Source organism: Canis lupus, chromosome 15, assembly GCF_048164855.1.
Source record: "Canis lupus baileyi chromosome 15, mCanLup2.hap1, whole genome shotgun sequence".
Lineage (NCBI taxonomy): Eukaryota > Metazoa > Chordata > Mammalia > Carnivora > Canidae > Canis > Canis lupus.
This window is the reverse complement of record NC_132852.1, coordinates 28,551,047-28,576,342: the sequence shown is the minus strand read 5'-3', so window position 1 is coordinate 28,576,342 and position 25,296 is coordinate 28,551,047. Positions and strand designations below refer to the sequence as shown.

Here is a 25,296-nt window from a genome sequence, read left to right as displayed (position 1 = left end):
TGACACTGTCCTACTAAAAATCCTTCCTTAGCTCCTCCACTTTACTGCTTTTATGATCAAGCTGAGTGCTGGACAGGAACTGGATATTCTGGACCCTATTTAATTCTCCAGTCTTAAATTTTCACTACTACCAGGTAACTGCTAGCATACCATTGAGTTCCTCAATCATACCACACCTTCTCTTGCTTTCAGGTTTTAATATGTGGGCTATTCCTCTGGTCAGAAAACTTCCCTTCCTTGTCACTTCATTTCTATTTAAGCCTCAAGGGTCACTTCCAAAGTGTGTTTCCAAAGTGCTACAACCCTGGATTGTAATTTTATGTTCCCTGACCTGTATATCCCACTAGAATATAAGCCCTGGGAGGGCCAGTGACTAGGTCTCTATTTTCCCCACCGAATCCCAATGCCTAGAGTAATACCTGGCACAAAGATGGTTAGCAAAAATGCAATAAATGTTGATTTATTTATTTTTAAAGGTTTTATTTATTTTTTCATGAAAGACACAGAGAGAGAGAGGCAGAGACATAGGTAGAGGGAGAAACAGAGAGGGGATCCTGATGTGGGACTCAATCCCAGGACCCCAGGATCATACCCTGAGCCAAAGGCAGACACTCAACCACTGAGCCACCCAGGCGTCCCACAATAAATGTTTATTTATCTATTTATTTTTTTAATTTATGATAGTCATACAGAAAGAGAGAGAGAGGCAGTGACACAGGCAGAGGGAGAAGCAGGGTCCATGCACCGGGAGCCCGAAGTGGGATTCGATCCCGGGTCTCCAGGATCGCGCCCTGGGCCAAAGAGAGGCGCCAAACCGCTGCACCACCCAGGGATCCCCACAATAAATGTTTAAATGAAGAAATGCTTCAGCACACTGAAGCATACTCCCAAATCCTTTTGTTTACATAAAACATTGTAATTAATTACTCCATAAATAAACAAAAAGGAATTATTTTCAGTGAGAGACTGGTATTATGGTAAATGTTTCTATCAGATCGAAAGTAGTATTATCTAAGTGAGTAGTCCACTAGATTGTAACAGGATCAGAGAACATTAATTTATTTTCATCTGATATGTATGCAAACATATTCCATTCAATAGTCTGTGTATAGGTCCTGACAAGTTTTTCAAATTCTCCACCTTCAGACTTTCTGTAATTCTGTACATTCTCCACAATTTCGTTACATCAGCAAGTCAAATATGAAGCTCCAAAGTACAATAGGTACATTTGTTATTTCTACCAACTCTATTTCATGTTGCCATAAAATATATTTTATTTTTTTAAAGATTTTATTTTAAAAATTAAAAAAATAAAAATAAAGATTTTATTTATTTATTCATGAGAGAGACGGGGGGGGGGGGGGCACAGACACAGGCAGAGGGAGAAGCAGGCTCCATTCCATGCAGGGAGCCTGATGTGGGACTCAATCCCGGGTCTCCAGGACCACACCCTGGGCTAAAGGCAGCGCTAAACTGCTAAGCCACCTGGGTTGCCCTATAAAATATATTTTAAAAGGCCGGGGAATATATATATATGAGTGTTTAGATACTAGAGACTGACAAAGATTTGCAAGTCAGCTCTCCCATTAGCTCTCTGTAACTGACCAAGTTAGTTAACTTCTTAACCTTTGTATCTTCAACTTTGAAATGGGTATAAATAATAGTAGCTAACTCATAGACTGTTGTAAGAATTAAATGAGATATTACAAATAAAATATTTAGCATTTAGCACACAGCTTGGCAAAAAATAATACCCAGGAAGAATTAGTTATTAAATTAATGTTAATACTATCATTTTATAGGTCTCTTTTAGTAATTATAAGACTGGAGGGTTATGCTTTAACTCTAACTTCCTTCTGCCAATGACAAATCCCAACATCTGATAGACCTTTCTCTTTATGAAAGAAAAAAAAGGTGCCGATACAGTAAGCACAGAAAATAAACATTTTGAACTCTGTACCTTTTTTCAGGAATGTTACTCCCAGAAGAAATTTTATCAGATGCTTTGTAAGAATACATCTTCTCCAAGTTAGACTGTTTTAAAACATATAAAGGTCCATTACAAAAAAATTAGAAGTTTCAAAACCTTTCAAATACAGAAAAAATAAGATACAAAATCTCATGATGACAGTTCCTCCTCTAATTACCAAACAAAAATCATCACCTGAAAATAGCTCTCAGATTATAAGGCAGTTAGAAATGTAATGTCCTATTCCTCCCAAATCTATAGAGAATATATGATCGAAATAGTTATTTGAGGCACAGCAGAAGCCAAAGTTATAAAATGATTCAGTTAAATTCTGCATACTTCAATAAAACAGAAAAACTTTACAAAAAATTTAATTCAGCACATTTTCCTATTGCTCCAGTGTTCCAATTAGCTGAAGTCTGCCTGTGAGTATTTAATCTTTAATTGTTATCTAAGATCGAATAACAAAGCAAGAAAGTATGTGTGCACATATGTGTATGTGTATAGCTTTCGTTGAGAACAAGTATTTAAGACTCATGCTTATTTTTTCTATCAATTATAAGTATCATAATGTGAAAAAAAAAAAAAAAAAAACTCCAGGCCAAATGGTTTAATAAAATAGGCTTTAAAAAAATTAAAGTAAGTTACTTTCTCAAATATTTTTAACTGTCTTATTAGCCCCAGAAATCACATACTGCATATTTTATCCTGTTCATAGCACTACTCTTTCCAAAGTTTATGTTTTGTTACATATGGCATTTCATTCCATAAAGAAGGAAGTCAATAAGAACCACCTCTTTAACAAACCAACCTTCTTCTCTGCAGTTAATTCAATTGGTACTCGATTAGAGGAATGTTGTTCAGCGCCAGGTGGTACAGTTTTAGAACTGAAATATAATAAAATTAAAATATCTCAAACTTTAAAATGTAATTATCTAATATCATGTCTCCACTCCCAGAAAGGCAGATAAGATTGCATTACTTTTTTAGAGCTGAAAATTTTTTAAATTTTTTTTTTTTTTTTAAGAACAAGCTCTGGAAAGTGCTTTTTAAGCTCTTTAAAGTTTAAAGCTCTTTAGTTTTTTAAGTTTAAAAGAAAAGTTGCTTATGTAATACACAATATAGGGATTACAGTCAATAATACAGTCTTATAAACTTCAAAGTTATGAAGAGACTAGGTTGTTCTCAACACAGAAATTATAATTATGTGACATGATAGAGGTGTTAGCTAAGTCACTGTAGTTATCATATTGCAATATATACATCTATCAAACCAACACGCTTGTATACTTCAAACTTACACAATGTTATATGTCAATTACACCTCAATTTTTTTAAAAAGGGGGAAAAATCCATAAATGATAACATGTAAAGAAACAAAAAAGAAGGCATCACATGTATTCCCTTGCGACCTTCTTCTATATATAAGAAGGAAATATGATATGTGGATTCTTCAATATTGATCTCCGTGCTGCTTCTTTAACCAATGGGAAAGTAACTTTCTAAATACTATACTCAACTACTTCCTATCAATCAAGAAAATGTTCTATGATTTATCTTTTACCCACTGGCTCTCATCCTCAAACTAGCTAAAAGAGGTATGCAAAGCAATCTTTACTCATATTATCTTTGTGGTGCCTATGAATTGGTATAATTTGACATTTTAACAATAAAAAATACAGAAGTTAAAAAAAAATGAAAAATGAACCTTGGTAGAAGAAACACCCTCGGACACAATTCTTCATTAGCTTCAAGTTTAAGTTTCTTAGGAAATTCTCTATTGGCTTCATGAAGCCAACATCTGCCCTATTGAACACAAAAAGAATCTTTTAATACATAGTGAGAGAAATTAAATCAAACAGGTATATTTCTACATTGTTTACCTTTTCTGTAAGAGTGCAAATCCTTATAAATTTTTGTCTCCCAGGAACTTCTACCAAGAATCCTTCAGCCATGAGCTGACGGGACAAAGCCTTCCACCAACTCTCTTTTTGATCCTTGCCAGTGCCAAATAAACTATGTCTGCGATACTTATCTTCAAGACGCTGGGAATTCTGAAATCAGGAATGAAATCTGTAGCTAAAAATGCTTTTTTAATTAAACAGGGTAAGTAAAATAGAACTGTCTATTCATTTTTTTGGATTTCAACTTTAAAAACCTACAAAATTTTATGCCTATCCTGCTTGTTCTGAATACTTAACTTATACATAAATATATAATCAAAATAGTGTTCCTTTACTATATGAAGTAATGGCAGGCAATTTCACATATAATTCACATGCATTTTCCAATGCATAGGTTTGGATATGTTTGGGATATTTAACCTAGGCTATTTAGACCTTTTATTAATATATTTTATGGTCTGAAAATAGTAATTATAAGCTACAGCTCAAGACTAGAAGCAGTATGACCCAACAGCTAATAACCAAGGAATACACTGCAAAAATTCGGTCCTCACTGCATGGCTGTATTCACTGTGCTTTTGTTCTTGAGGTACTGCCAAGTTTACTTAATCTTTTCTGATTTAGCTGCTATACTGAGATACCCGGGGAAAAGCAAGTGCATGCTACAGAGTTGCTGTTTTTGAGGGGTTTTTTCCTTAAGTGAAGAGACAATTCCAGTGGGAGACTCTTTACAAGCCATCACATTCTGGCAATGCTGGGGAAGCTACTCTGCCTCATGTAATTCTCTTGTCCTCTGATAGAGAGGACTCCCCCCACCTTCACTCTCTGTATTTTCCATTCACTGTGCCCTCTTACTATCTCCTTCACTTACCCTACACATTTAAGTACTACCGTTAAATATCTATAGTATCATATGAACATAAAGCTTTATGGAAAGTTGCTCCTGTCTAATGCTTTCGTAGTGAATACAGGAGATGGGGTCATTCTAACCTTCACCCACTCTTACTGCAGAAGCCGGGAAGTTACAAATACTATTTCTCAAAATCTTTTAGCTAGAGTTCTGGGTATGATTTAAGTTCTACTATGCAAAGGCATTTTTAAATGACATCTACAAGTAGGAAATGAGGTAAGACTACTCTAGCTAGTCTTGGAGGTACGCATGATTATGGAGCTGTCTGCTTTTTATGAGCAAGTGCAGGGTGGTTACTAGAGCAAGCAGAAGTGGAACCTCCCTGCTTATAGCTCCCTATGCAGTACACTTTGGGGTCTGGTGCTGTAGTGGCAGCTTCCCAAACTGACAGATTGCTTCTTGTCACAGACGAGGTAGCAGCGCTCATGACTATTTTACGGTATAATCTTATCAACAATAGAAGTGGCTGAATGCCCAGTAATAAATACTTTTCTGTTTAAATTATTTAGAGTGATTATAAGCGAATATAAATTCTATATTTTAGGTTATATTTGTATATCAAAAACATTGCTTGAATATGTCAAGAAGTTATTGTATTCTAAAAATTTCAATATAAAATGCAATCTACAATTTTAGAAATAGGCACAGTCCGTCATTTAACAATTTTACATTTCACCTATTTTCCATGAAGGTTTAACAATCAATACCTAAAAAAATTCAGGATCAAAATCAAAACAATTCATAGGATGAGTTACCGTGGACCTAACTCAAAAATCAGAAGGTTCTCTATTATGAATGTATTAGTTTTATGCAACTGATAAGAATGTTATGCCTACCAGTTTATCATTTTGGAATGTTAAACATGTGAATTAAAGTGAAAGAGCCTAAATAAAGCTGATCCCTCACACAAAGGAAACCTAGGCTGCCATGAGATTAAAGTGGAACAAAATCCCATCAGAAACACTTCAGTGCCTAGAAACTGAGCTTATCACAAAGGTGTCTGATAGGTTTGTTAACAGTCTCTAAGTGTATTCTATTTATCTTAAAAATAAAAATAGAATTATTTTTATTAAGATAGCTAAGTAATGAGCTTTAGTATCATGGTGATTATATTTACCAAAATTTTATTAGAACAAGATTTAGAGAAATAGAAACACCCAGGTACAACATGGTATCTTTTTCCCTGTTAACAGTCCCTACCTAAGCCAAATAACTTTGGGTTGACTTGAAAAGAATGCTTAAAATCAAACATTAGAGAATTTCAGAGCTAGGAGGAACATTGGATCTCTCTGATCTACATGGTTATTTTTTACTCATATTACTAACAAATAATCAGAAGCTCAAAGATGTTAATTGGTAGCCTAAGTTCCTAGAACTACAAGTAGAACACAGGCCTCCTGAGTACTAGTTCTAATCTTTTATTACTCTATCATGTGTACACACAAATATACATATGCAACATATATACTACAAATAAATATCCCACATATACATATACACATACACACATATATACATTGTTTGTAGTCAGTACAGCAAAATCACCAGGATTCAAGTCACAGCTCTGGTACTTACTACCCTTTTGACTTTGGACAAGTTACTTAACTTACCTGGGCTTCTATTTTCTCAGCTGCTATACAAGTATTAAAACAATAGCTTCTATCTCTTGGGGATATTGTAAAAATTGAATAAGCAAGCCTGACTCAGTAACATTAACTTTCTTTTTATTAGTTAACAGTTGGTCCTTTAACGCAACCTGAATTCCCTAATCTAAAAGAAAAACCATTATGGGGGCACCTGGGTGGCTCAGTGGGTTAAGTGTCTGACTCTTGATTTCAGCTCAGGTCATGACCTCAAGGTCATGAGATTGAGCCTTGGTACTGGGTGTGGAGCCTGCTTAAGATTCTCTCTCTTCCCCTCTTCTCTGCCCCTCTCTCCTGCACAAGCATGTGTATGCGTGCACATTCTCTAACACAGATAAATAAATATTTAAAAAAAAAAAAAAAAAGAAAGAAAAACCACTACTTAGTTATCTAGTCAGTTTTCCCTATAACACTTATAATAGTACTCTATATCTGCTAGGGGCTTATACTTGCAGTAGAAGATTCTATTGCTTGCAAACTAGTAACACCAAAGGTATTAAATTGCCTAATAGTACTTATTAGCAATCTCAACACTAGAATTATTCTTCTACTCTTCCTAAGGAAAAAAAAAAAAAAAAAAAAGAAAACCCTACAAAACCTTAAGTGAACGAACACATTTACTAGTATGAAGCAATGAGATTTTTTTTCTAATCAGCAGAGTAATTGTTCTTCCCCTCATGAAAACTGTAAATACTGTATACTGTGTGAATAAATTTACACTGTCTTGTTTCCATGGAAATCACCGTGCCCAGAAAGCTGCTATAGAAACTACAGGGATTTGGGCATTGATTTTAAGGAAGGCACATTCTACAGATACATCCCTTACCAATCACATTCATTCTAGTATCTCCAGATCATTCGATCTAAAAATAAAAATGTAAAACTGCATGTGAACAGCATAATAAATAGAGAAGGCACTAAAACAATAATCAGGAAAGCTGCTTGCTCACCCTGATTCTGGCACAGAGTAATATGACCCAGGACAGGTCCTCTAACTTTCAGGGATTCAGTATCAACCACTGTAAAATAAGGCATAGGGATAGTCTTTTTGCTCTAGAAGACACACTCAAAAAGGGAAATTATCTCACATTTTTCTTTTAAAAATCAGGTTGGGAAAATAAGGAACACCAAACTGGCATATCGAGGAACATGGAAACTACTAATTGATGGATAAATATTAGAATAAAGAGAGCTGGGAGAGGGATCCCTGGGTGCCGCAGCGGTTTAGCGCCTGCCTTTGGCCCAGGGCACGATCCTGGAGACCCAGGATCGAATCCCACGTCGGGCTCCCGGTGCATGGAGCCTGCTTCTCCCTCTGCCTATGTCTCTGCCTCTATCTCTCTCTCTCTCTCTGTGAGTGCCTATCATAAAAGAATGAATGAATGAATGAATGAATGAATAAATAAATAAATAAATAAGAGCTGGGAGGCTAGAACCCAAACCAAAGTATCACTTTCTAATAAAAGCAAAATCTTTGAATGTCTATCTGATAGAGAAAACAAAGAACCTGCCAATTGTTCAAAGTAACTTCTTTAAAAATCACAATTGTTTTCTGTGGTAAATCTTTCTGCTTAGGAATGCCACACTTCCCTCTACCTTTCTTCTCTCATTCCATCTCTGAATGTCCAAATCTACTACATCTCCTATGAAAAAGAAAGCTCCAATGATACTGATAGAATCACAAAGACTTCTCTAATTTCCAGGTATTAACAAGTACTCTCTCCAGAACTTATATCTATTCATATGTCCTTTATCATCTCTTTCAATGCTACACTATACTTATTTCTTCCCAAGTAACACCTTCCATGTTAGATGATGCGTTTCATCTAATTCAGGATTTGAGTTCTCCACAAAACATAGTGCCTTACACACACAAAAAAAGATGTTTAATAACTAATGGGAAAAAATAGGTATAAGCTTAAACTCTCAAGTCTTAAATCTCTATGTTACTAAAGTGTAAAACAAGCCTACAGTTTCTGTTTACATTTTAATTTTTCTTTTGCCTCTTTCCCAATTCCTACAAGGCAAAAAAGCTCAGAGCTGCCACTCCAGGTCTTATATGCTAAGTGCAAAATAAAATCAAAAGAGAAAAAAAAATTATCTTTAGGAATAGATTTCAATCACACAAAATAGCTTACCCAAAAAATTAAATAGATACCCCTCTCCTGTTCAATACTTCAAAAATTATAAAGGGTGATTAAAACTAGCAATTGTTTTCTAGTGGCTGCTTATAGTCAAAGCATCTTTTATCAAAAGTATTACCTAACTCTGGAGCCATGGCAAGGTTTAGCACTTTGATAATATGATCAGGAATGAGGTTTCACTTAATGTCTTGGTTATATAAATTAAGTGCTATGCTTCTGTTTTCTGATCTATAAAATTATGATAATCCTTGCATATTTTATCACTTATTCAGACATTTAAAAATATTTATGTGGTGAGCTGTTTAGATGGCTAAAACAGTTTCTTACATTTCTAATATTTAATTCCTAACCAAACCTGTGCTATTTAAAAACAAAATTTTTAACTCCATCCACAAATACTTGGATGGGCTGTATAACTGTTTATAATATTTAGAAAAATCTAGTGTAAGAAAGGAGAATCACATGTTGCTTAAATTGTATTCGTTATATATATGTACAAATATTATCTCTTTAAAACTCTAAGAGTTTTCAGTTTAATATATTTATCATCTTACAGATCAAAATTATCTACAAAGATATCAATTTCCCTAAATTAGTTAAGGTGGACAATTTACTACATTCCTAAAGGAATCACAATTATAATTTTTAAGACAATATCCCAATAGATACCAAAATCATTGAAATGGAAGGAAAAAAAATTACCTTATTTTCCTTGTAGTTAATGTCTACAAATTTTTGTTATGTGGTATTTTTTGAAAAGTTTCACATCTTTATCTAGCAAGGGTAGTATAAAATTTCACAAAGAATAAACTTCTTAATTTGAAGACTCCCAGAAGAGACTGTCAGTATAAATGGTCTGACTTGGTTTTCAAATAATAGGTGAAATCTGATCCCTCTTGTGGCCAGTTCAAGTTTGTGTAGGAGCCCACTTACACTTATTTGTTGATACTGGATACTGCTGGCTTATACCAAATTAAAACAAGGAGACAAACCATAAGAGACTCTTTATCATAGGAAACAAACTGAAGGTCGCTGGAGGGGCAGGGGTGGGGAGGATGGGGTCACTGGGTGATGGACATTAAGGAGGACACATGATGTAATGAGCACTGGGTGCTATATAAGTCTGATGAATCACTGACCTCTATGATGAAATCAATAATACATTATATGTTAATTAATTGAATTTAAACAAAAATTTTAATTTTTTTTTATAAATTAACATCTTCAACTGGAATGCACAGGTTTTGAAGATGACAGAGACAGAAGAAACTTTCATAGACCTCAATTAAACTTAATCTATCCTTTGCAACTTAAATTCTTAAAAAAAAAAAGATACTAGAAAAAAAAAGATAGTAGTTCTCATACCACCTAAAAGCAAGTTCCTTAACTTGGAACACTAATTAATTAATTAATTAATTGTGGCAACATTATTAAATTTCTAATCAAACTGGTGATTTAAAAACAAAATTATAGTGGGCCTGAGGAGGGAAAAAACAAAAAACAAAAACACAAAATTTTAAACTCCATTCAGGATCTAAAAACATCACCACCTGAAAAGTTAACATGTTTTCAATATCTCATTAAAGATACTTCACAATTGGGACGCCTGGTGGCTTGGTAGTTGAGCATCTGCCTTTGGCTCAGGTCATGATCCTGAGGTCCTGGGTTGAGTCCTGCATCAGGTTCCCTACAGGAAGCCTATGTCTCTGCCTATCTCTGCATGTCTCTCATGAATAAATAAATAAAATCTTTAAAAAACAGTATTTCACAACTAACTTAACATGTCCCTTTTTAAACAAGATAAAAATTCAGAAAATAAGTATTTACAGGAAGCATTCAAGTATTTATCAAATAAATGCTTACCTAAATTATTTTTAAATTCAACATACAAAATAAGAATATTAATCTCTACTTTTAAGTATCTTTTTAATAAATATACATATTTGCAAAGGATTCTATCTCCCACTTTGGTTTATTCAACCACTAGCAATACATAATACTTAGCTTTTCTTTACAGACTTCTAAATGAGGAATAAAATCATATGGACAAAAGGACTACAGACTGTAAGGGTCATGACTTACTCATATTGTACTTGCAAATGTTAGCATAATCCTGTCATGCTAATCACTAAAAGCAGCTGAATTGACTAATGCTATTTATTCAATGGTAAAGCCAGAAACAAAACAAAAAACAAAACAAAACAAAACAAAACAAAACAAAACAAAACAAAACAAAACAAAACTTGGAATTTTAAATACCTGTGATAAGAAACAGAAAAGAAGTAAAGAAAAACTACTGACAATAGTTATTGAACTTACAAATATTCACTGAAATTAAAGTTTTGCTCAAAGAATTTACTACTTTCCAGGACAAGAAGAGAGACAATTTTGTTCTGTCTCCTGATGCAGTGAAAGCATCTTTCTTGATTTTCCTAAGAAAGACTAGTTTAGGGATTCATCCAACTATAACGTAATAAGCTAATACTAGAATGAGGTGCAGAGCTGAACATCAATTTGAAATATGAAAACAGCAGTATATGTAACACTCAGGTTTTGTCAAAAGTAATGAATGCAGTGCTTAATTGGAACTTAATATGGCTCTCTGACTTTCCAATAACTCATCTAAAGTCAAAGCTGCAATCCTAATTCAACAAACTTCTGAAGAAAAGAGTAACAGGAGTACAAGAACTATGAAGGTGACTCACAGATATACTTACAGATCCTTGGAGAAATAAAATCGGAAGCCCAATTCCAAACTTTTCTCCTAAGATTTTCACAGCAGATAATAGCTGGAATGTTTGTGGACCAAAATCCTGTGATGCGTCATCTGAATCATCAATGGAAGAGCATTGATCCAATCTAAGTAATAATATAATAGAAAGCTTAGCTAAGACATGTACCCTTAGAAATAAAAATATTATATATAATAGACAAGTAAAAAAAATCTCAAATATGCCAACTGCTTCATAAGCTAACAAATAGAGTTTGTTACAGCCAAGATCACGTGAAATATGCAAAAACATGAACCATAAACCATAATATATCTTTGCATGTTATGTTGATGGTTCTCAACACTAGTGCCTTGGAACCCAAATTTCACAGGAGGTACCTTGGACCATAAACAGAAGAGTAGGGAGTTCAAGCAAGCAGAGTGCAGAAGTATAGCTTGAAAAGCTCCATCGACTGATTATATAAATACTGGACTTTTGGGTTAGGTTGTGATGAGGGGAAAAGACTGTTGCAAAAAAAAGTTAATAACTTAAGAACCAAATCTCCTATGAAATAAATTATTAGCTTAAACTCTGATGACCGTAAAATACGACACAAAGATAAACTGCACCTCATTTAAGTCCACTTAGAAGTTACATTCCTAAGCCATCCTTCAAGTAGATTTGAAATTATCATTAATATAAATGATATTAATATAAATGAGAATTCTTTAAAGTTGGTTGAGAACAAAGGATTCCTTAGAGAAAATCAACTACCTTAATTCAATTGCCTTCTTTAGAACAAATAGCTTTGAAATAGCAGTAAGAATAGTCAATATTCCAGATATAATAATATGCTTTTTGGGGGGGAAGACTAGATTTAGGTTTATCCTATTTTAACTTCTTTAGTGGGATATTAAGCTCATTTTCTTTTCTAATATGAATATTGAAAGCTATCAGATTCTCACAAAGTACCACCTATGCTGTATCTTCCAAGTTTTAATGTATATTATTGTAATCATAACTAAAGTTCTAAAAATGTTTTAATTTCCAGTCTGATTTTTTCTTTGATTTATGAGTAATTTAAAAGTTTTATTTTTAACTTCCAAATGAATGAGAAATTTTGTCCTCTTATTTCCTTCTAATTCAACTGCATTCTGATCAGAAAAAGTGGCATGTTTTATACCAATACATTGAAAACTTTTGAGACAACACTACAGTCTAGAACAGGGGCCAGAAAACTTTTCTTAAAGGGCCAGATTGTAAATAGTTAGGTTTTGTGGGCCATACTGTTTCTGTGTCACAGTTACTGGGATTCAACTCTGCAAAAACAGCCACAGATAATATATAAACAAAAGGGTATGCTGGATTCCAAGAAAACTTCACCTACAAAAACAGGCAGCAAAGTGGATTTGGTTTACAAGCCATAGTTTGCCAATCTTACCTTAACACAGAGTCAAAAATTTTTTTGAAGATTTTATTTATTTATTCATGAGAGACACAGAGAGAGGCAGAGATACAGGCAGAGGGAGAAGCAGGCTCCCTGCAGGGAGATCACAACCTGAGCCAAAGGCAGTCACTCAACCAATGAGCCACCCGGGTGCCACACACTGAGTCAAATTTTTATCAATATTCCATGTATGTTTGAGAAGTGTAATCTCTAGTTCAGTGCTTCCCAGCAAGTGTGCTGCAAATGGATTATAGGGGTGCTGTATAATCACTGTTCTGGACAGAACCTGGACTCAAGTAGTAAATAGCCTAGTGTGCTATATAGGTGTTATTATTAGCTTTGTGGATCATGAAGTAAAAATGTTTGAGGTACATTGTTCTAAATGCTTAGTACAGGGTTCTAAATAGCAAGTGTGTGATAAACCAAACTTGTTACTATGTTGATCAAATTTTCTATAGCTTACTAATTGTTGGATTACTAAACCTACCAATAGCCAAAAATTATATACAACTCTTCTACTTTAATTATATCCAACTACTACTACTATAATGGGTTTGTTGCTTTCTTCCAGCTGTTGTGTCAATTTGTGCTTTATATAATTGCAGGGCATTTGGGGTTTGTTTGTTTGTTTGTTTGTTTTTTTAAGGTGCACTGAACAATTCTGTCCTCTCAGTGAAGCAACATTTTGTCACCACAGAGATCATCTACATCCCTAATACTTATTTTTTGGTCTCAGAGTAACACAGTGATCATGCCTAGGCATATGGCGAACTCAACTAGTTATACCATTTGTTTTTATTCTTTCAATTAATATACAGTTAAAAATGACTATAATCTGTGTATATGTAAAGTTCAACCAATTTAAACACATCTGTTGATTCATATGCACAGATTCATCTAACCACACAATCAACTACCATCACAATCAGGACACATAACAAATCCATCACCTTGAACAGTCCTTTGTGCTAGCCCTTTGTAATCATACCCTCCACCTCTCTCTGACCTCTGGCAACCACTGACCTTTTTCTTCATCCCTATAGTAGAGTCTTACTTTTGAGAGAATATCATATAAACTGGATCATACTGTAAAACTTTTATTATTTCTTCTTTTAAATGTTTGGTAAAATTTGCCATTTAAGCCATGTGGGCTATGGAATTTTATTTCCAGGCATTTTTAACAGATCTAATTTCTTTAACAGTCGTACAACTATCTGAGTCATCTACTTCATTGTGGGTGAATTTAGCTTGAGGTTCTCAAGGAATTGGGTCCACTTCCTCTAAATTACTGAATGTATGTGTACTGAGCTATTCATAGTGTTTTCCTTATGATCCTTTTAATGTCTATTGGGCCTGTAGTGAAATTCCTTTCATTCCCAGGATGGGTAATCTCGGTCTCTTTTTTTTCTTTTTAGAAGTTTCTATCAATTTTATTGGCCTGTAAAAGAGTGAACTTTTGAGTTCTTTGGTTTCCTCTTTTGTTTTTCTGTTTTCTATTTCATTTATGCTCTTACCTTTATTATTTCCTTCCTCTGCTTCTTTTTAGTTTACTTTGGAAGCTTAATTACAGCTTTGAAACTTTTCTTCTATTTAAAGTATTTGATGCTCTACATTTTCCTCTCATTGTTGCTTTAGCTGCATCCCATACATTTTGTATTTTTATTTAATTTGGTTCAAAATATTTTCCAGTTGACCTTGAGACCTCCTCTTTGACTCATGGGTACTTAGTAGTGTGATATTTAATCTTCAAGTATTTGGAGACTTTGCTATCTTTATGTTACTGGTTTCTAGTTTAATTCTATCATAGTTAGAAAACACACACTGTATGAACAAAATTTTTTAAATATATTAAGGTTTGTTTTATGACCCAGAATATAATCTATGTTTGTGAACATTCCATTTGCACCTGGGAAGAATGTTTATTCCACTGTTGTTAGGTTGAATGTTCCAACAAAGTTAATATGATCTAGTTTATTGACAGTCCTGTTCATTTCTATCTTCTTACTGATTTTCCATCTACTAGTTCTATTAATTACTGAGAGAAGATGTTGAAGTCGCCAACTGTAATTATGGATTTCTGTATTTCTCCTGTTAATTCTGTCAGTTCTTTTGTTAAGTGTATACACACTTAGGATTATGTGTTCTTGGATATGATGGTTAACTTTGTGTCAACTTGGCTAGGCTATGATGCTCAGTTGTTTGGTCAAACACTGATCCAGATGCTGTTATAAAGGTATTTTGTAGATGAGATTAACACTTCCAGTCCGTTTACTTTAAGTAAAGGAGACCACCCTTGATAATATGAGTCTTGTCCAATCAAATGAAGGCTTTAAAGAGCAAAGACTGAGAACAAGGAATTGTGACTCAAGACTAGGAACACAGAAATCCTGCCTGACTCTCTAGCCTGCCAGTTTGCCCTACTTATTTTAGATTTGACAATCTGCACAACTGCCAGCAGCCAATTCCTTAAAATCAATCTGTGTGCGTGCATGCATGTGTGTGTGTGTGTCTGTGGAGAACTATGATTAATTGGTAAACTGACCCTTCTATCATCATGTAATGTCTTTCCTTATCCTTGGTAATATTCTTTCTCCAAAGTCTCCACTGTCTGATATTAAAATAATAACTCCAGCTAGTGTTAGTGTTTTCATGGTATACAGTTGTTATCCCTTTATTTTATTTTTATTTATTCATTTTTAAGATTTTACTTATTCATGAGAGACATAAAAAGAAAGAGGCAGAGACATAGGCAGAGGGAGAAGCAGGCTCCCTCTGGGGAGCCTGATGCGGGATTCCATCCCCAGATCCGGGGATCACGGCCTGAGCCAAAGGCAGATGCTCAACCACTGAGCCACCCAGGCACTCTGATCCTTTAATTTTTATCTACTTACATGATTATACTTGTGGATTTCTTACAGATAGCATATAGTTGGGTCATTTCTTTTTAAAGTTTACTTATTTATTTATTTTTAAGTAATCTCTATATCCAACACGGGCTCAAACACGTAACTCCAAGATCAAGAGTAGCATGCTCCTCTGACTGAGCCAGCTATGTACTCCTAGTTGGGTCATATTTTTAAATCAATTCTAACAATGTTTGCCTTTAAATGGTGATATGGACCATTTATATTTAATATAATTATTGATATATTTAAATTTAGGTCCACCATTTTATTGGTGTATCTATTTATAAAGCAAAATAATATTGTTTACTTTGACTTCTATCTAAATAAACTCATTATTTTGTTTTCTTAAAACTGTAATACATATCATTCAACAAAAACTCAATTAAAAATTATGTAAGGGGCACCTAGGTGGCTCAATCAATGGAGTGTCTGATTCTTATCTCAGGTCTTAATCTCAGGGTTGTGAGTTCAAGCCACACATTGGGCATGGAGCCAACCTTAAAAATTATTTGAAAAGGAAGAGAAACAAATATTTTAGAATCTCCATTTCGAAGAAAAAAAATCTTTACCTGGATCTGCAATTATCACAGCATTGTTCAGTTCCCATAATACCCACGGAGGCCTTTCGTAGTTGTTTGTCTTCAAAATGAGACAAGATGAGTCTACCCAAGAGAAAATTTTAAATTAAATAAAAGAACAAAACCATATATGTTAAAATCATTGCTGAAAATAATGAAGTGAAATCATCACTGATTTCACCTGGGATCTCATTACCTTGCTTCAGTTGACTGAGGCACAAAGAAAGTTGCCTTAAAAATTCAGCACATATGTAACACCAACAAAATACTGTTTCTACATACTTCTACTTATGTTACAAAACTTTTTCTTAAAATATACCATTCATAGATCTGTTATTAATTAATATAAAACAAATAATACATACTGTCGCCTACATCTTGTGGAATGAAGATATTTTTCCATCTTTGCCATCATCTTTAATTTGTATAATCGAAACTTTTCACTGGTTATCTCACTAAGGCGGTGCCTGTCAATTACAAATATCACAAGAATATATAAAATTGCATTAGTAATTTCATTACTTTTAAATTTATTATTGCTTACTTTTCATAACCTTTAGCATCTACACCTCTATCAAGATTTTTTAAAAATCCATTTCTATCATCCCAGAAAGTTATTGTGTCCTTTTCCAGTCAATCCCCTCATTAGAGGCAAGCATTTTTCTAACTTTTATGAAAATCACTTTTGAAAGAATTCTATACTTATGTCCAAGTATTAATTTTTTTAGCTATCTTTGAAAAATTATTATACACCCTAAAGTTTTTCATTTTTATTTATATGCTACATGCTTTTTGGCAATCTTTCCACTATACATGAATTTTTATACTTTCCTAGTAAAAGGTTGCTATTTATTTTATCTGAGAAACTAAGAATACTGAAAGAGACTCATGATACAAATATAAACCTTCATCCCTATTTGCTCTTCAGAGAACTTCTCATATCCCCCTTAATTATCCCTTTGTACTAAAGGCTATTATGAGACACCAATAAAACATCAGAATTAAGTTCTTCCTTCAAACAATCATAAGTGATTTTTTCCATAACATTCAATTTATTTAAAATTGCTAGCACTAAAGGTATTTTTTAAATACCTTTTATTTTTAAAAGTTAATGTTGCTAGACTCATCCTGACTCTGTTAACTCTAGTCTACTGTAAAGAAATTCCATGAATATCAGTTATCAGATGATGATGACAAGCTCCCAAAAGCTATACATGTCTTTGCAAGAATTCTTGTGAGAATAAATAGAAGTCTGAGTTGAATATTTTTCAGATATTTCAAAAGAAAACAATGTTTGCATATAAGATCTAAATGGTAATACTGATCCTCACCAAACCAGACCTAATATTTTGATTATTTAACCTTCTGACTGATAAAAATACCTCTGTACAATTATCAAAGATGACAACAACAGGGAATCCAGTTAAGTGAGTTCTGGAAAGTCTGAACACAAAAAAGACCCCTTATTCAAAAACATTCTTATTATCTGACACCACTAACCACAATACCTTTCCATATAATTTACCTAAAAGTTTCTTCCAACTGTTGACTCTAGTTTTTCCTAGCCCACAGCCTAAAATTTATATATATATCACTTATAACCCTTAAACAACACAAGTTTAAACTGCATTGGTCCACTTACATGTGAATTTTTTTATAAATACAGTACAGTACTGTAATGTATTTTCTCTTATGATTTTTTAAAATAGCATTTTCTTTTTTCTAGCTTATTTATGGTAAGAATACGGTATATAATAGATATAACATTTAAATAAGTGCTAATCTACTATTTGTTATTCATTACACTTCCAGCCAATAGCTGGCTATTAGGAGTTAAGTTTTAGAAGAGTCAAAGGTTAGACAGATTTTCGACTGCATGGGGGAGTCGGCACTTCTAACCTTCCTGTTGTTCAAGGATCAACTGTAGTTGAGGGGGGCACTTGACAGGATGAGCACTGGGTGTTATGCTATATGTTGGCAAATCGAACTCCAATAAAAAAAATATATACAAAAAAAAAAAAAAAAAGATCTGCCATTTCCATTATACTCTAAGCCTTCTGAGAACAGGTACCATATATGTTCTTATTTATCATTGTATCCCCAGCATAGAGCATATGCTTAGAACACAGAGGGCACTCAAAACACTGCTGAAATAGCCTCATCAGTTACCATCTGTTTTTTTCCTGAGATTTTATTCCCCTATGGATGAGGGAACCAGTTGCTAAACGCTGTACCAAAACTTTTTGCAAGATGAAAATTTCCTTTCCAATATAAATCTCATAGAACTTAAGTATCAATAAAAGACTTGCTTCATTTAAACACTGAACACAATTTTTTTCAGGGCAGTCAGTACAGTGAATAGATACAGTGCAACATGATTATTCACACACAGTCAAGGAAAGCTGGCATGCTTTCATAAAACTAACAAAAAAAAAACAAATGGTAAAGAAGGTCAAATAGGGATTGGTAAAAGTCACTTGAAATTAGCACCATTGTAGAATGGGAAAAAAGAACCAATAGCAAAATAAATGGTATCTGAAGAAAACTATGGCTGGAGACATAACAAAACTTGAGAGGGCCTGGGGAGAAGAAAGTTTGTCTATGCACAGTATTAGAAAGCACCCATAGGACTTATGTTCCATTCCTAGTCCTGATTTAGTTAATTCTTAACACTAAATGAGGTGTAGCTGAAATTAGGTCATCTCCTCTGGATGGCAACCCTTACCACAAATTTCTTAGATGTTCTCTGTTTTGTTTTGGTTTTTTTTGTTTTGTTTTGGTTTGGTTTGGTTTGGTTTTTTTTTTTTTTTAATTTATTTATTCATGATAGTCACACGGAGAGAGAGAGAGGCAGAGACACAGGCAGAGGGAGAAGCAGGCTCCATGCACCGGGAGCCCGACGTGGGATTCGATCCCAGGTCTCCAGGATCGCGCCCTGGGCCAAAGGCAGGCGCCAAACCGCTGCGCCACCCAGGGATCCCTTGTTTTGGTTTTAAATGCACTTACACACATTACTTGAAATTTTGCATGCTGCTTCAAATATTTTCAAAGCTTATATGGAAAGAAAGAAATGTGCAAGGGTGAATATAATAAATGTTTTTACCTATTTAAGCAAATGTCTGCTGGAGCCCAGAGTACATGACAAGAACTCTGAAGTCCATCACGGCCAGCTCTCCCAATCTCCTGGTAATATGATTCCATTTCCTTAGGAGCACCATAATGAATGACTTTGCGAATGTCAGCTTTATTAATGCCCATTCCAAAAGCTATGGTAGCTACAACACACTAAGAATAAATAAAAACATAGTTTGACAATTATGTAGCAGAACCAAAACCTTAACTCTTTACTTTTTGGGAAGAGTAATTAGTTTATTAACTAAAGTCCCTGGCATGAAACTGAATTTAGCATAATTTCAACCAATCACTTCCAGATTAAAAAACTACCTCCCCAATTTACAAATTAGGCATTGGTAACCCCAAAACAGGTTTTCTATTTCTGTAAAATAGGATTTCTATTTCCTCCCTATAAAAAGTAGCAACTAAATTGATCTCTTTGAACACCTATGAGTACAAGATACGAAATAGGCTCTTAAAATACTTATTATATTAAAAGATACTTCGTGTTAAGGTGAAGTTTCAAGAGTACTTACCTGATTGCCCAGGATCTTAATATTTTCTAGCACTATTCCAAGAAGGAAGGAAGGAAACTTCTCATTATAGATGATAAAATTAAACATGAATTTATCTCTGAATCTTTAAAAGGATAAAACTGGTAAATATCTAATATATATGAGCATACTGAAATGAGATTTACATGATTGGGAGAAATTTTAGGGAAGAGTTTAGTGATAAGAACATACAAAAAAACTAAACAAAATTTTTAACTATTACAATAAAAGAAGATATGCAATAAAATACTATAATATATGGCTTAGAGATAAAATGCATTTACAGATAATTAATTATGTAAATATGTAATATTTGAAATATATATTGATCTAACCAAATTATGTTAATGTTGGGAGGAAAGGGGGTTAGAAACACATTAAGAGAGCAGAAGGGCAGGAAGGGGTGTGAAAGGGAGCTAAACTTTCACTCCTCATAGTGGGAAGTCAACAGACAATGCCTAAAAATAATAAATAAAAAACCAAGTTGTAACACCAAAAGCAAATCATTGCAAAATCTAGTGGTAAACACCAAAAGAATAAACTAAAAGAGATGAGAATAGGAAACAGAAGTGGGGAAGGAAGGAGAGGCTGATATTCTCATGAAAAGCACTATAGCTGGTTCTTTTTTTTTTAAGATTTTATTTATTTATTCATGAGAGACACAGATAGGCAGAGACACAGGCAGAGGGAGGACCAGGCTCCATGCAGGGAGCCTGATGTCAGACTCGATCCAGGACCAGGGGATCACGTACTGAGCCAAAGGCAGGCACTCAACTGCTGAGCCACTCAGATGTCCCTGTAGCTGGTTCTTTAAACTCTGTGTGTGTATAACCAATAAAAATTAAAGTGCTATTAAGAAAATGTATTAAGATGGACCAAGAGGGGCATCTAGGTGGCTCAGTGGTTGAGCATCTGCCTTTGTCTCGGGTTGTGATTCTAGGCTCCTGGGATCAAGTCCCACATCAGGCTCCTTGCAGGGAGCCGACTTCTCCTCTACTTCTGTCTCCACCTCTCTCTGTGTGTCTCCATGAATAAATAAATAAAATCTTAAAAAAAAAAAAAAAAAAAGATGGACCAAGAATAGAAGACAGAAAGAGAAGGAGGGAGATAGAAAAAAAAAAGAAAATGCTGAACAGATAAAAGGAAGTAGAAGAAAGGTTGAGAGAAAAAAACCATCAAAATAGAAATTTATTAAGAAAAAGCTGTGAGGGGTGCCTGGCTGGCTCAGTCAGTGCATAGTGTGTGCATAGGACTCTTGATCGTGGGTTAGTGACTTCAAGCCTGACTCTGGGTGTAGAGATTACTTAAAAATCTTAAGGGGCGCCTAGGTGCCTCAGTCAGTTAAGCATCTACTTTCAGCTCAGATCACAATCCCAGGGTCCTGGGATCCAGCCCCACCTCAGGCTCTCTGCTCAGCTCTCTGCTCAGAAGGAGGCCTACTTCTCCCGCTTCCCTCTGTCTACAGTTCCCTGTTTGTGGGCACGCGTGTGCTCTTTCTCTATCATGCTCTCAAATAAATAAATAAAATCTTTGGGATCCCTGGGTAGCGCAGCGGTTTGGCGCCTGCCTTTGGCCCAGGGCGCGATCCTGGAGACCCAGGATCAAATCCCACATCAGGCTCCCGGTGCATGGAGCCTGCTTCTCCCTCTGCCTGTGTCTCTGCCTCTCTCTCTCTGTCTGTGACTATCATAAATAAATAAATAAATAAATAAATAAATAAATAAATAAATAAATAAAATGTTAAAAAAAAAAAACTTTGGGTAAATAAAACTAGGCCATTTTGCTATACTTGAGAGTGAATAAGCAACATGATAATTTTAAGGTTTTTAAAAATGTATTTGATTCAATTTTCTTCCAGCTTTCCTGGGATATAATTGACATATAACCTTGTATAAGTTTAAGATGCATAATGTGATAATTTGATATATGTATACACTGTGAAGTGATTACCAAAATAAAGTTACTTAACCACATCCATGACCTCCCATAGTTACCATTTACAAGTGTGTGTGTATGTGCATGTGCGTGTGTGGTGAGAACTTGGAAGATCTAATTTTCATCATATGATACTAGCCTGTTTTTTTTTCCTTAAGATTTTAATATTAAGTAATCTTTATATCCAACATGGGGTTCAAACCCACAACCCTGAGATCAAGAGTCATATGCTCTACAAACTAAGCCAGCCAGGGGCCCCTTTATGATACTGTTTTTAGATGACATCACCCTACTCCACAGACATAATGTTCAAAATATCATTATAAACACTCAGGTAAAAATAAAGTATTTTATCAAATAATTTATTCATAGCCTCACCTCAGAAAGAAAAGGAATTCAAGACCTTAAGCTAATAAAATATAAAAGAACATGAAACTAAAAATCAGGACTAAAAGAATGAATGATCACAGACTAAAAATGTAAATCTACATCTGAATATGGTTAGCTTTGATTAAGAATAATACAAAAAAAATCTTTTTCTAAAATTACAAAATAGAAAATACTAAGAATGTAAACATGGTCAATTGAAGACATTAAGATTAGATAGGTGAGCTGGGGAGATGAACTCTATCTTTAGGGCTACACCAAAGAATAAATCAACTTCAGAAAGATAAGAGAGTGAACATCTAGAATTCTGAACATATATGCATTCACTAGGCACTCAACAAATATTCAATGGCAAGTAATCAATTCCAAGAGCACCAGACTATTCCATATAGATGAGGAAATGTATTTTTATCATTATTTGAGAACTCTTGATGCAAATGTGAAGCTTCTCAATTATTTATTATGATAGCAAAGAAGGAGTACCTTGGGTCAGTTGTCAGATTCAATAGAACCACTAATGTCACTAGGGTGACAGAATCAATATTAATTTATTAATTTTCATAATGTGGATAAAACTTTTTGACATCCTGCCACAGAAAAGGAAAATACAGCGGCACATACATATATACCTTTCTAGATGTTAAGTATAATTAGTGATCACTTGTGAGGGTTTTTTTTTTTTTTAAGATTTATTTATTTATTCATAAGAGACACAGACTGAGAGAGAGGCAGAAACACAGGTAGATAGAGAAACAGGCTCCTCGCAGGGAGCCTGATGCGGGGCTCGATCCTGGATCCCGGGATCACAACCTGAGCTGGAGGCAGGAGCCCAACCACTGAGCCACCCAGGCATCCCAACTTGTGAGGTTTTTAAAGCCATATTTCAAAGCATTTATGTTTCACTGAAGCTGGATATGGATAGTAAAGCCAGGTGCATCTGACAAAGTCTCCCATCACAACATAATAGATAAAGTCTGCAATCTCTCATATCTGTAAGACATGTTTCTACCTAAATGAGTAATTAATAATAAATCAAGATGAAAAAAATCATTGATTAGTTAATGGTTCAAACATCAGTAAGATTCAGTAAGCAGGAGCCAATAAATTTTATTGGATAATTTTCAAACTGTTGAGATAATAGAAGTATAAACATTTAAGAATTTAGGTAACTCTATTCTAAGCAGTTGTGATAGCTGTTCCTATCTTTGAAAAGAAATGAAAAGGAAGAAAAATAATAGATACTCTCAGGCAAGTACGTGTTACAGCATGACAGGGTATAGTAAAATTTATAGACAGTACATACGAACCATACTTGAGGTAGATTGTTTACACAATGGTGGTTTGAGGGCGGTTAACAACCACAGAGAGACAGAAAGGAAATGGAAGACCTACTGAGCAGAAAATGCAAAGCAGAAGTTGGGTTCATCTCAACTTAAGAGGAAAGCTGGTCCACAGGCTTACGGTAACACACTTTAGATTGGATGTTGACAGTGTAAAGCTGTTAATTTAAACCTACCAAAGTGGTTTGAATTTAAGACCTCCTAAATATTCTGCATGACACCCACTAAACAAGGATTCCAATCACTTCAGATTGGAATTATTACATGATTCCAATCATTACAGGAATCTCAGCTGGAGCACTTCACAGTGACTTCACCGATACCCTTTCTTTCTTCAGTCTTTCTTCTTCAAATCAACCCTGCTTATTAGGACTGCTAATCTAATATGTCTGTAATACTGTGATCTTGCTCAAAACCACAGAGTAATCTGTCATGATGGTTTTCAAACTCTATTCTGTGGAGCTCTGAGGATTATAGAATATCCTTAGCGACTATCTTGGGAGACTGGAAGGCTCTTGGATCTCTTTCTCTCTCATGTCAACTTCAACAAGAATTACTCTAATATGTTTTACCTGTTAGGTAAAAATCAATTAAAAATTTATTGAAAATTTAAATTAAAAAATTCAAAGGCTAAAGTAGTCTAAAAAACTACAGGTACATCATATCAATCCCAGCCTGCCTCTTTCAAGTTTTAAGGCCCTCCTCCATAACCTGGCCAACCAATCCATCTAACTTTTTTCCTGTGAGTCTCTAACAGTTCCTCCCTGCCTTTTCACCTATACTTTGTACCATTCCTACTCCACACTCTCTCTCCAACCATTCCAAACTATTCCCAATTTCCTGAACCCAGTGTGCACTCTCATACCACAGTGTCTTTTGCACATGATCCCTTTTCCTGGGATTCCATAACCAATTCCTTTTCCCTCATCATCTACTGACCTCGCATACTGGACAAACTTCCATTCACTTATTCAGACTCTACACCCAAATGGCTTTTTCCTGGATGGACCATCACCATAACACAACCTACCTTAACAGCTAGCATTCCTTCCTCTATGTACCTAAGCACTATGGGTAGGCTGCTAGTTATACTAGTTTGCAATAGTTTGTTCACATATCTGTCATCCACATTATACATTAATTCCCTTTCTGAGAGAAACTTCTTTCTACTCAACACAAACAAAGTTGTCAATAAAGATATGGCAAATAAATATTAGAGAAAGATCTGTTTCCATGGGAAATAGAGAGTAATAATGATGGATCTTCACACCTGAATTTCATCTCTCATGAACCTATGATGAATTTCTCTCCTTGATTTAATATCCAAGCCTGCATGGTATGCTCCACAGGCTAACTTCAGTTTCCTAAGTTCAGCTGTAACTTGTTCTGTCGTTTTTCGGGAAGGACAATAGATGATAGTTGGACCTTCAAATTCCCAGATGGAACTAAAAACAAACACAAAAAAATTCAAAAAAGAACAAACATATAAATATATAGGCTTCAGTTTGAGTTTTCAAAACCAGTTTGAGCTTTATTTAATTTCCTCTGTCTTTTTAAAATTTTAATTTTAATTTTTTAAATTTTAATTAATTTTCCTTTTAGTAAAATACTAAAAAGAGAAAGCATAAAGAAACAATGATCTATTTAACTACATAAAAATGTGGAAAGTCAAATGTGGAAATAAGTTACATTAAATCCCAAACACCTTAGACTCACTTTTTTGTTCAAATTAAAGTTAAAACCAGAGACAAGTT

The 25,296-nt window shown here is 34.4% G+C and overlaps 1 protein-coding gene and 1 long non-coding RNA gene across 6 annotated transcripts in view; one reads left to right on the top strand and one right to left on the bottom strand.

The window, feature by feature from the left end:
* The window catches only part of WRN (WRN RecQ like helicase), a 140,627-nt gene that overhangs the window by 31,982 nt on the left and 83,349 nt on the right, over nt 1-25,296 (bottom strand). For all 5 annotated transcript variants that reach the window (XM_072776358.1, XM_072776356.1, XM_072776355.1 and 2 more), the window contains 9 exons: nt 24,813-24,987; nt 19,316-19,497; nt 16,578-16,679; nt 16,204-16,296; nt 11,288-11,429; nt 3,853-4,023; nt 3,678-3,775; nt 2,781-2,856; nt 1,961-2,034 (listed from right to left, as the gene is read on the bottom strand). In XM_072776358.1, coding sequence (XP_072632459.1) covers nt 1,961-2,034; nt 2,781-2,856; nt 3,678-3,775; nt 3,853-4,023; nt 11,288-11,429; nt 16,204-16,296; nt 16,578-16,679; nt 19,316-19,497; nt 24,813-24,987 — 1,113 coding nt within the window. The remainder of the gene's footprint in view (nt 1-1,960; nt 2,035-2,780; nt 2,857-3,677; nt 3,776-3,852; nt 4,024-11,287; nt 11,430-16,203; nt 16,297-16,577; nt 16,680-19,315; nt 19,498-24,812; nt 24,988-25,296) is intronic.
* Nucleotides 14,665-25,296, top strand: part of LOC140604800 (uncharacterized) — a 39,828-nt gene continuing 29,196 nt past the window's right edge. Inside the window, exon 1 of the long non-coding RNA XR_012007603.1 lies at nt 14,665-14,791. This is a non-coding gene — a long non-coding RNA (uncharacterized lncRNA). The remainder of the gene's footprint in view (nt 14,792-25,296) is intronic.